Here is a 12,859-nt window from a genome sequence, read left to right on the forward strand (position 1 = left end):
AGCGACTCGTGTCGGGGTGATCATTTCTAGGTCTAGACCGGCCCGCAAATTTCCGGACTGGGGCCTAAGGTTCTGTGTTCAGGTTCTGGCGCTCTGCCCGCGTTTGGGCCCCATCAGGCCCGAAAATCTGTGGCCGGAACAAGTATAATATGGCACATATAATATATACTTATATATTATACTTTACTTTATTGCATTTCAATAAAAATTATATTTCTTTGCATAATGTAAAATATTATATAATTATATATAATATTTTACATTATATAATATATTCATATATACTATTATAAAGCTATATTTTTATTGGCTTTGGTGCAGGTAATATAAAAGTTAAATTCGATTACATAATGTCGTTAATTTATATCTTTACTCCTTACTTGTACACATGCAAGTAAGGAGTAGTTTTGGACTGGACCCGTCTAGTCCAAAATCAATTTAGATGGATTGGACGGACCAATAAGACATATTGGATTGGACCAATCCAGTCCAAAATATTTATTAGATTGGATTGAAGCTGATCCATTCATAATAAAGTTATATTGGATTGGGTTGGATTAAGTCAATATCCAATTCATTAATATAAGAATATAAGTGTCAATGAACCGAATTTGAGTTGAAACCAATCTAAATTAAAATGAATTTGAACAAATTGGATGGTCCAAACATTAAATTGGACTGATCTAAAATGGTTCAAAACATTCATTGAATTGGATTGAACCTAGTCCATTTGTAACGGCTTCACATTGGACTGGATTAGATCGGACCAAATTCACTCCAATTGGCACCCTTAATTATGTCTTGCTCTTAAGTAGTATGATTTAATGGTAGAGTATGATAATCAATTTTGATGTATTTTCTAAATCATTATGGCTCTTCCCCGCTGGAATATCTACCATCAATATGATGTGACTCGTTTTAAACCACAGTTGAGTGTTTCCTCTCTCTTCATTTTCAGGGAGGCTAATAAGTCAGTGGATTATTTTGCTAATGGGGGCATTGACTCAGGTGATGATAAAAATGCTTTAAGGATTTATCTTAATCTTTATAAGCTTCAAGAGAGGATTAGATCTTTGTCAAATGCTAGATTAGATGGTAGTGTTTAGGTTTATTTGTATTTTCTTTTTCTTTTTTTTTTTTTACTTGGCTTGTATGGGGTTGGGTTGAGAGTGCGAGAGAGGGATTTTTGTGATCTTGGGCTTTGGGGCAGGGCAAGTTATATCCTTTTACAGAGAAGTACGGATAGGTCCAATGCAGATTTATGATTTCCACTGCAGAGTTATAAACATTCAAAAGGTTAAAAACCCATACTTTATGCACCCATACCCACCGTGAATTGGCATCAATTCCAAGATGACACCTATCCCAAATGTACTTTGAGCCTATTAATTCTGACCCTGGGATGAATCGTCATTCTCCCTATCTTTTTATTATATTGTTTGTAAATGGTTAATAAATTATAAGAAGATCATTCATTCACCTAGAGTAAAGTTTGGGGTGTAAAAAAAAAATTACAGGCCTGGAAGGGCAACTTGGGTTGATATGTGATCACCCCCTAGACACAACCTTCAATGGTAAGAGGGCCGTCCAACTTTAGGACTGCAAATGGCATCCAATTGTCTAAAATTGAATTTGAATTTGACCCCACCCATAGCCCAAATTTGATCAAATATGGATCCACCCTGCTCAATCTGATTGGCATTAAAGTTGGTTTGAATGTTGTGCTTTTATTAAAGGGTAAATTATAGATTATAGATTAATACCTTGTACTTTGTGGGTAGTAGCAAACACCTCCCTGAATTTTCAGATTCCAACAAAGACCCCTCCATTAGTGTTCCATCAATTAACTTCAAAAAAGATTTTCATGACTATTTAAACTTTTATAAATTCCCATTCTACCCTTTTTTCTAATGATTTTTAACTCTCTTATTTTTTTCAATTCCCATTTGTTACTAGTTTAGTTGATAATAATTGCATGTTGTGTTTGTTTATTTCCATAGAAGTTTGTTCGTTTTATGTTACAATATCCATTTTATACAAGTTTATTGAGTGGGGTATTTGGGAAAATTAACTTATTCCATCACCCAATTTAGCGGAGATGGGATATTTTTTGGAATCTAAAAGTTTAAGGGGTCTTTGTCACAAATGAAAATTAAAGTGGTAATTGTCACTACCCCTAAAGTACAGGGTAGGAAATCCGAGGATTTTTAGTTAATTTCTTTATACTATATGATCCAATTTGAATTCAAGTATAATAAATTAATTAAATACAGATTCACCTATATCCAATTCATTATGATCCATTTAAAGCTCTATCCAGCATAGTGACGTGAACGAGTTAGGTTGGACCAAGGTCAGGGTAGATCTGGTCTGACTTGATAAATAAATGTTTAGAACCGGTTCTGAACAAGATCCTCTAGGGTTTGTAATAAGAGACCTAGAAACTAACCCAAATTTGATCAGGTTTATCAGTTTCAATAAGGTTACAAGATTCCCTGCAAGCAAAAACTGTATATACTTTGTAAGTATGAAAATCCAGTCGCACATTGAGAATATCTCTTCATGAATTTTACATATAGAGAGATATTCCTAATGTGGAGCTAGATGCTATGTGTGCAGAATTTTTATTTGGGCTCCTGAATAAAACCCAATTAATTGACAGCTATACTTTTAACATGTTTTTTAAATGTGTAATTTGGGCATCACAATATCTACTATAAGTCTATAACTATATCATCAGAAATATAGGTTTGATAGGGGATGTCTCTGTACTAGCAAAATACATATACATAATTATATACACAGTTGTAATATATTACCGATTTTGCATATTTATTGGTTCGGATCTACCGAAATTGATCCGACTCAATTATAATCTAGGACATTAATGCAGATATGGACCCTATATAATTGGGCGGGGTTGGTTCGGTTCTCTCAGATCTGCCCAACCCCTTGACAGCCCGAATCCAACATCTTCACTACTACAAATAGTCGCAGTGTCGCACCCACCTTGTCATAGTGTGGAGTCGGACGCCACCTGCCAATTGCATTACCTGAACCCGAATGATCAGCCCAGAAAAGATTTTGAGCTAGAAAGTGATCCAACTTTAATTAAATGCGTAAATGGGTTATGTCTCAGACAACCCAAAGGACCTGACCCAAATTCGATGTATATTTTAATTGTTTGTATCTGCTGGAGCTGGAAGTGTACGTGTGTGAAGAGCAAAAAGAGAGAAGTTGATGGGTTATATATGTATGTATGTATGTGAAATTTGTCAGTAACATTGGAATCCCAATTTTTTATTGGGCGAGTTGGTAAGGCCAGGGAAATCATTAAAGCTATGTTTGGTTTATAGGAAAAGGAAGGAACACCTATACAAGGTTTATAAAGGTTTCCTTACATTTTCCTACTTTTTCCTTCAAACCAAACATACCATAAGAATCCATTTGGCTCACGAGAATAGGGGTTTGAAATTTGGCTGGGCGGAATGGGATTCCAATGGAATGGAATTCCCCCATCATTTAAGTTATGTTTGGTTTGAAGGAAAAGATAGGGTCTTGTCTTTCCCTTCCTTTCCATGTATTTTCCTTCAAACCAAACATAACCTTAGGGAATTATCATTACAGTCTCCCCCTTGGGAACAGAAATCTCATTCCAACTAGCCAAAAAAAAAAAGAGACAAATGCCTTAACCCCACCCCTCCCTTAAAACCCTATTTCTCTGTCCAATGCCAAGCTCCCAAGGAGCCATTCATAAATCATGTAATCGGGAATCCAATTCTAATTCCCGTTTGAACTAAATAGGCAGAGCCGCTAAGGAACAAGTAATTCCAATTCCAATCACAGGCCAAACGGACCCTAAAAACACCATTGTTCAGATTCAGCTTGATTGTTTGAATCATGGTTTTAAAAACCAGACCAGAACAGAACCATTTTGGCCATTGGTTCCTGGGTCAAACCATCCAATTTCCTGGTCCAGTGCCAGGTCAGACGGTTTTGGGGTCTAAAACCAGACCCCAATCCATAACCAACTCACGGGCAACCAGTCCAACCATCCAGTTCGGTCCGATTTTCAAAACTATGGTTCTAAAAATGAATTATGCACAGCCATTCTTTTAAAATGCATGGAAGATAACTACATAGTTGAGTTGTGAGTTGTCACTAAATCCATAATTATGGGAATGAAGTTGAGAAGTCCACTGACCTGATTTCTAGTCCACTTATTTCAGATTGGGATGATCCGTTTCTATAATCAGATTGTATTTGGATCTTAGAATCCACATTTGTTTAATGATTGGATTGAATGCGAGTCTAACCCATTAATATTTTGTATTTATATAAATTTGTACATAAATTAAAAAAAATAATTGACTTTTTGCGGACAATAAAACGGTATACTTTCACATCCAATTGGACTTCAGATCAAACTCAAATTTAAATTTTCAATAATCAGATTGGATCTTATTTGAATGTCTAACTCGGATCTAAATCCAACCCAATTACAGCCCTATGTATTGCTGATGTTCTAGAATCCATGGGTAGTAATGGCAGGATTTTGCCGAGAGTTTTTAGTCAGCAACATAAATGGCTCCCTCATCCCCTGTTGAAGCATCTTCAAAGCAGCTCAACCAAAGCTTAAGTGCACGTTTGGGAGGGATGAAGTGCAGCAACTTCTGGCTTTGAGGCTTTCCAAGGTGGGCTCCACATGGACAGCTTGGTAAAGCATTCAGAGAGCCCAAATCGGCTGTCAATCAGTCATTTGAAGGGCTGTCTGCTTCAGCTTCTTTGAATAGCTTATCTGAAGAAGCAGCCATTTTAGCTGAATCTTCATCTCAGCCCTCCCAAACAGGGATCTAAAATAGTCACGGACAGGCTAGACAGTCTAGAATCCAAGTTAACTTTCTTCCTTCTTTTGGCCTTGCCAACTAATTAGTTAGTCCTTTTTTATGATTCCAGCCCAAAAGGTCCCCTTTCACACCAAAGTTCTTTTTCCCTTTTTCCTTTCTCTTTGGCCGCAGTTGGGATGCATGTTAGACAGAATAACGGCCAACTCATGAAAGAGCCAATCAACCATTGACACATTAAAACTTGCTACTACAAATATTGGCACATTCGGATGAATTTTGTGGTTATAAGAATCACACACACATAAAACTCATTCTAAGTGATTCTATAAAGCTAAAAAATTAGTTTCAAAAAGGAATCATTTTGGCTCAAAGTAATTCTTTTAATAGTGATTTTTTGAAAGTAGAATTTTGACCAAAGCAGCCGAAGATGTTGAAACGTCACCTAATCATTGAAGAAAAAGAAGCCATGGATTCAGAACTGCTGAACCAAGAAGATCCCATCTTAAATATCTTTTCTAAACATTGCTGCTTAATCTGGATTTCTGTACATGTCACGGAAATGAAGAAAGAAATGAAGTAGAAAATAGAATCATCACTATCATTTGCATTATTCAAACTGCTCCATCTAGGATGGTATCAACGAGGCATGCATGATGAAAGAAGATAATGTAGAAGGATAACACAAAAAGAAATTGCCATGCAACATCAATAACAAACAGAGAAGCTAGAAGAGTTCTCACAAACAATATCCTCATTCTTCCCATTTACACTACTGCTTTGTTTCTGTAAAAAATACAGCAAGAATGTTAGAAGTGTACACTCCTTATGGAAAATATAATTATTTATGAGATGGGGTTAGCAACAATATATACGAAGAATGTGGCTCCAAATCCAATGTTAGCAACTACAAAGACTAACTTGGCAAGCCTCAGCAGTGCTTATAAAAGGAGTTTGGAAGGTTACTGTTAGAATCCAGATTGTCCAAAGGGATTTGATTATTTTGGAATCTTGTTTTTTAGTTTCATCAATAATGCTACAATTCTTAACTACCACTAGTTTCCGTAGCTCCAGCATTGCTTGTTGTCATAAAGGACTCCCCACAACCACATTGTCCTTTGGAGTTTGGATTGATAAATATAAATTCAGACCTGGAAATTGGAAACACTGCATGAATCAAGGAAATGGAAGAGGAAAATTGGGAAAGCAACAATTAAAAAACACCATATAACAGAGAACAAAAAGAAATTACATAATTAAATGCATAAATGTATTTTCCTAGGAAACAATTCAACAATTCAGACCATCCAATCATAGTCACCCTTGGATATGCATGCAATAGTTCAAGGTTTGGATAATTTAATTTGTCTGAGTTTTGTGCCATGTCAAGGAGTGTCCAGACTTTATAGTTCTCCAATATTAATAAACATCACCATTGACAGCTTACTTGAACCACTGAATAGCCTCCTTGGTATCTATGTCTAAACCATTCAAAACAAAAAACAAAAAACTATGCATGCACGCATTTAAGTACAAGCAGAAAGGTAAAAGTAGGTGGCAATCATTTGAAAGTTGCAGCTTACCTGAGGTTGTCATCTAGAAAATCCATATTTGTACCTATTACATGCATGAGTGCCTTTGGATCGATCAGTATCTTAACACCCTTGTCCTCAACCAACTCATCAAATTTGCCCTTCTCATCTGCATATTTGAAGGCAATGGGACAACAATTTCCATCACAGGCCGTGTATTAGATTTCCCTTTCAACCATGAAAATGTAGACTAAAAGAAATATTGGGACTACAATTCCAAAAATTATTTGATTGAAGGAGCAGCAATAAGATTGTCTACAATTCTCTGTTCTTGTTAAATATAATTTCTACAGAAACTGTATTTGGTGTCATATCTATCTAATTCCATTTTTGTTCCTTGACAGAAAGGATGGTGCTTTCCCTTTTTTACCTTAACTGCTAATATTTTAAGTAATAATGAGTCATTGTGTTGCAATTGAGCAGTTCGAAAATTCTGAATTGAATTTGTGCATAGTGATAGCTACATGAAATTGCTTCTTGGCTAAATTATTGAATTCTTCACTTTTTCTAGATTAGCCTGAATGGTATGGAAGGAATGCTCCTAAATGTTCACTGCAATACATTATGTAGTCATGTAAATATGTGGGTTTATTTCAATGCAAACCTATAGCATAATGTTAGTATTTCTAGGATACACCAAAATTTTATGGACTACAGTCATAAGGTTCATTTAGAAACACGGTTGAAGAACTAGAGTTATCTCAAAAATTATATTTAAGGCTACTCACTGCCTGGGCAACTACAAATCATGGTCCAACCTGATTCATAAGCTTGTCTACCACATCAAAGAGAGGGAACCTTGTGCAAGTAATGTAAGATCTATTACTAGCCAAGAAGAGTGAACCCCAGCCCCCAGCCAAGTGACTGCATAGCTCCATATCTACGCATCCAATCCACTCTTGAATTCCAATCTGACTATAATTCATACCTTTAGCTCTAATTCTTTTCCCTTTTAAGGCCATACCTTTAGCTCCAATTCTATGGATACTTTCAGAAAATTCCTTAGGCTATGTTTGGTTTGAAGGAAAAGGTAGGGAAACCTTTACAAATCTTGTAAATGTAAAGGTTTCCCTACCTTTCCCTACCTTTTCATTCAAACCAAACACAGCTAAGGCATGATGAATCTTCTCAGTCATACTTAATAGATAAGACAACTATACTGCAGATACTCCAAATAAGAAGTATAAAAAACTCAGATGTTGTGCTCTGCCTTAATCCCAATTATTTGGGGTTGCCTACTAGAATCGCATCCTGATGTTGTGCTCTATTAAGAACCATGTTTACTGTCAAATTGTAAGCCTTTAAATCATTTTTTACCACTTCAGTTTTTTCTATGTTCAAAAATAGTTTCTAAGCACGAAGATCATGCATATCTCATATCAAAGCTGTATAACCGCCTTGAACTATATAGAACTGTTCAGTTATTCCTATTATGCTTCTTGAAAAGTGTTTTTAGATTCAATCTAAAAATGGATTCCACCTACATATCTGACTTTATTATGCCCATGGTCCAACAACTCAGTCATACATCATTAATTCATCATTCATGCATACTTTAAAAACTAATCTAAGGGAAAGATCAAGTAGGTATATTATGATTTGAAGGTGACTGTATGTATACACGTCTATATACTGTGTAATAGCTCTAATAGATAGATACAAATTTTATATCTATCTATTAATTATCCATAAAAAGAGGAAACTTAGATCTCAAGGCTTAGTCTCTACGTCAGCTAATATTGATTGTACTAGCTTTAATGTACAAAGTAGATATTTAGCTCAAAATGGTGGAGCACCAATTTAACCAAGCACCACTTCCACCCCATCCTCCCAATGGTCCTAGCCTCTTGGTCAAAACTCTGTAACTGTGTTAAGCAAGAGAAACCAAACAAGTGACACTAATTGAAGCTCAATACTTTGTTTCCTAGAAAGACCCACCAATCATATATTCAATTCATCATCCTTACTAGAAACTAGAAATTAACAAATAGCGCATGAGCTCCTCTTATAGATATTGTATTGGATTTAACGTGTAATAGAAGTTTAAACCCAGGAAACGAATGGAATGAACAAGGCAAAACAAAATGGCCGCACGATTATCTAGAAGGAGACTCGAGTAGACACCCACCCACCCATATACACACAAACAAAGAGCAAAAAATAAAAATTACAGCAGAGACGCTAGCTCAATTGTTCCTCGATTCCCAATTGTTTTCCCTAACCACAGTTGAGCACAATCAAGCTCATTTTAAGCATACCCCACGGATTTTCCCATGGTAAAGTCAGTAAAGTAATGAAACATGAAATTTTTCCTTTTCCATTTTATGAATCTATACATCGGTAACCCCATGAATTAAAAGAAAAATCAATCAAAATTCTAGGTGTCTCTTTTTTCTGCTTTCTACCTATCAAGCAAGGCGTCCTTTTTCCATCAACCATATCTCATAAAGACTAATTTTCATCGAAATTTAGAACACCCAATTGTCAAATTAACACATATAAACGAAACTAAAGAAGTTAGGACCTGCGTAATCGAGGGTATAAGATAAACCGTTGCAACCACGACCCTTGACACCAAGCCTCAGAAACTGGCGCTGCCGTTTCTCCAACAGATGGTGTATTCTAGCAGCTGCAGCCTCCGTCAGCGTAAGAGCTTGTCGTCGCACGGCCGGACCAACCTTCTCCGCTGCGGCCGCGAGGAAGGAAGCCATCTCTCTCGCAAATGCCTTTTGGTCTGAACTCTGATGCAAGCCTGCGCAACAGAGCCACGTACTTCGTACTTGACGAACATGAAATTGCAGCGAAAGCTGTAACTTCCAATCACGTGGCTCCAAAAAGCATCAAGGGTTATTTGGACCAATGTTTTAAAAGCCGACCCGGAGGCCAAACCGTTTAGCCTCCGGGTCGCGGGTCATCGGTTCCACCGGCCGGGTCGAACGGTTCAGATCATTCCACGTCATATATATATATATATATATGTTTTAGATATGTTATATGTATTTTTTATATTTTTTAACTCAGTTTTTTTATTTATAAAAATATTAAAAATTGTAATTTGAAGCCAAAAAATGAGTTTTTTTTGTGAAAATAGTTGGGCAAGGTGCCTATGGCTCCTTGGGATGCATAGATCTCGAAAAGTTACCCAAAATAAAAAAAAAACACCCTAATTAGGCATTGGAGTGCAACCCGCGACCCGGTGACTACATTGCAACCCGTGCCCCGGTGACTAAGTTGAATGGGTCAACGGTTTAACTGAATGGGTCAAATGGTTCTTGACCAAGTCTATGGTTTTTTACCATCTAACGGGTCTTAACTGAACTGGACCCAATATCTTGGCCGATTGACAATTCGAATGGTTCGACCGGCTAGGTCAACAACGGGTTGAAAACTCTGGTTTGGACTTTTGATTGCCCAAACCACAATTAAAAGTTGAAACCGAAGCTACTACAATAAGTAGGTGTTTGGCATCGGTGTTGGGCATGTGGAGTTATAAGTACCGTTTCTAAGAAAAATGATGCTTATTTTTTGTATGTGTTTGGTATAGCTTATGTTTATTAAATAAACATCCGTACTTGATTTGTCTTCAAAACCGATAAAAGTACTTGATAAATCGTTTATGGATAACTAGGCACCACATCAGCAGAATAGTGAATAAATGCTAGTTGTTGGGGGAAGCGTTAAAATGAAGCTTCCCCCAACGGTTGGTGTGCACATAAATCAAAGCCCACCTTTGTGAATATCAATGCATACGGATGAATATAATGGGAAAATGTTGATTTGATGATGGCATGACGTCGTTTTGATAAATGCCTACGAAACAAAACACACTTTGTTTGGAACCAGTGTTGCCACATAAGCTATTTTTCTGAGAAAACAGCACTAGTTTTGATTGGTACTAGTGTTGGCAGTAACGTTTTCAACATCGTCTATATTATCCAACGTCCAAGATGATGCCACATCATTGCACCATTGGCAACAACACATCATTTTCTTAGAAAACATTGAATTTGGCGTTGCTCCAGATCACACTTTCCCAATTTCTAGGGCATGGTTTGGAGTAACATTTTTTCTAGAAAAATGATACTAAACAAGAGGGTGTTGTTTGAAGCATCGATTTCTTTGATGTGGCACCTACATGGCACCATTTTCTCAAAAAACGACACCGATGCCAAACACTCACTAAAATACAAGGCTATGTTTGGACAAAAAAACTGAGAAAATTAATAAGGAAACCTCTTGATACAAATCAAGGTTTTAAAAACCAACCCGGAAACAGAACCTAGCCACCTGTTTTTGGGTCTGCGGTTTGACCATTCGGGTCAAATGAGTCGATCGATTTAAATATTGTAATTGGTGATATGTCATCTTACCCATTTGGAATATTAGGGTAAGATGCATATAAATAGAAGAGAAAAAAGGGTTGGACTATTTGAGAATGAGAGAGATGTGAGAAGTTGTCGATGGCTAAGAGAGTTTAAAAGAGAGAGAAGAAGAAGAAGAAGGAAGAGGAGGAGGAGGTCAATTGCAGGCTGCAGCGACAACGATGATGGCAATGGCGAACTACAACTGCGGCGATGAAAGTAGATTTGAGATTTCTCTGTCTCAAATCTCTCTCTCTCTCTCTCTCTCTGATCTGTCATCTAGACTCTAGCCTACTCTCTGAGATCTCTCTCACTGTCTCACACATCTGGTAGATCTCATATCTGAGATATCCTCTCTCTCTCTCTCTCTCTCCAGTAGATCTCAGATCTGAGAGATTTCTCTTTTCATTCGTCCTCTTAATAAAATGCAAACTGTTCTTCGGGTCGAACAGTTCAATGGTCAAACCGTCTGGATCAACGGTTTGTTGACTAATTCAATGGTTTTTTACCAAAGACTGGGTTTGGGGTAAAACGGAACCAATCGCCTGAACAGTTTTCGGTCCGAATCGTCCAACCGTCCAGATCAACGACGGTTCGAAAATATTGATGCAAATAACTAGGAAAAAAACCTTAGCACCTTGTAATTAGTTAAAGCGAAGAATTATATTGAGCAATAAAAAACAATGAATGACGCAAGAATGTGAATGAGGGATAAGTGTAAAAATTACAAAGGATAGGATTAAGAATGAAATTATTCATAGGAACCTAGGAGTAACTCCAATTGGTGATAAAATGAAAGAGAGTAGAGTAAGATGGTTTGGACATGTGCATAGAAGGCCACCAACCATGCTGGTTAAAAGAAGTGATTTATTACACATTAAAAGGGCTAAAAGAGCTTAGGGTAGATCAAAAAAAGACATGGACAAAAGTAATAAAAATGATTTAAGCATTAATAATTAAACATTGGATATGACTGTTGATAGCTATTAAATATAACCCTAGCAAGTGCACTAGTTATCAAGTAGTATAAAAATATTGTTCCCATGAGGACTTAACAAAATAAGTATTAGAACCACAATCTTTTCTAATTATTTGAACAATCGAAATTCAGATTTGAGCAATAACTACTTAAAATAAAAACTAGAAAAAAGAAAAATAGAAGCAAGGGTGATCACTGACCAAATATGCAAGGGATGAAATCGCTAGGGCTTTTGGTCCACCTAACCAATGTAATGAATATTAATGAACTCGATTAACCAAGATTATTTGTCATTCCCATAAGCTGAGGTTTTTTCCAATTTTATTTAATATTCTCTCTCGAGATATATTAAAACTACATCCATCAGGTAATCCTTCAATCTCTCGAGTAGAGCTCTCAAGATAGAAATGCATTAAATCCAAGAAAAATCATTAAATTCAGATGAATCATGTATATATATCTCTATATACCATTCAATTCACACTATGAACTATTCAGTCGATTATGTGAATTCCTCTCTCGATTCATTCACATAACACAAATCAATTAAGAGGTGGCCAAGCTCTTAATTGCATTAAGCACAATAATTCATAGACTATATGGAAATCACAATCTTGGATAAATCATAAAGACAAAAATATATTTATTAATATGGTTAGGCTTTCCACAGCCCTAGCAAGAAATAAATCAGTTCATGATAAAAGAATTAAAGCAAACAAAAGGAAAGAAATAACTCTTGAATTCGCCCATGGTGCTGAGATATCCTCTTCTTGCCGCCACCTTTTTCTTGAAGTTTTTTGAATTCTTGATCACCTTCCCTCAGTTTCTTGATTTGTTTTCTCCTTTATTGACTGATTGCTCATTTGCTTCTTGATTCCCTCCAGAGATTGAGTGATGCTAAGGCTGGTCCGCCCCCTCCTTTATATAGCTTAAAGGGGAGGTGGTGGTCTCCTACTTCCTCTTGAAGTTTATCTTACAATAATAGAAAGTCATATTCTAATCCTGCTCTTATCTCTTTATCTAATAAAATCAATCCATTTATCTTTCTAAGATTACATCAAGAATTTAGATCTGGAAAGACTC

At 36.4% G+C, this 12,859-nt stretch overlaps 1 protein-coding gene across 2 annotated transcripts; it reads right to left on the reverse strand.

Annotated features, from left to right (window-relative positions):
* Window positions 1-5,276: 5,276 nt before the first annotated feature.
* LOC104588561 (iron-sulfur assembly protein IscA-like 1, mitochondrial) lies at window positions 5,277-9,211 on the reverse strand. Of its 2 annotated transcripts, XR_016077126.1 has the most exons (4): window positions 8,961-9,211; window positions 6,428-6,545; window positions 5,588-5,995; window positions 5,277-5,389 (listed from the first exon to the last, which is right to left on the reverse strand). XR_016077126.1 is itself a non-coding variant. In XM_010246546.2 (3 exons), exons 1-3 carry the CDS (start codon window positions 9,145-9,147, stop codon window positions 5,890-5,892), a joined length of 411 nt encoding a protein of 136 aa, XP_010244848.1. In that variant the 5' UTR covers window positions 9,148-9,211; the 3' UTR covers window positions 5,581-5,889. The 2 variants fall into 2 exon arrangements, 1 of the variants encoding a protein (XP_010244848.1); XM_010246546.2 differs by lacking the exon at window positions 5,277-5,389 and having other exon boundaries at window positions 5,581-5,995.
* Between the last annotated feature and the right edge of the window lie 3,648 nt (window positions 9,212-12,859).

The sequence above is a fragment of the Nelumbo nucifera genome, chromosome 6 (assembly GCF_055504915.1).
Source record: "Nelumbo nucifera cultivar China Antique chromosome 6, China Antique-T2T, whole genome shotgun sequence".
In the NCBI taxonomy this organism is placed as follows: Eukaryota; Viridiplantae; Streptophyta; class Magnoliopsida; order Proteales; family Nelumbonaceae; genus Nelumbo; species Nelumbo nucifera.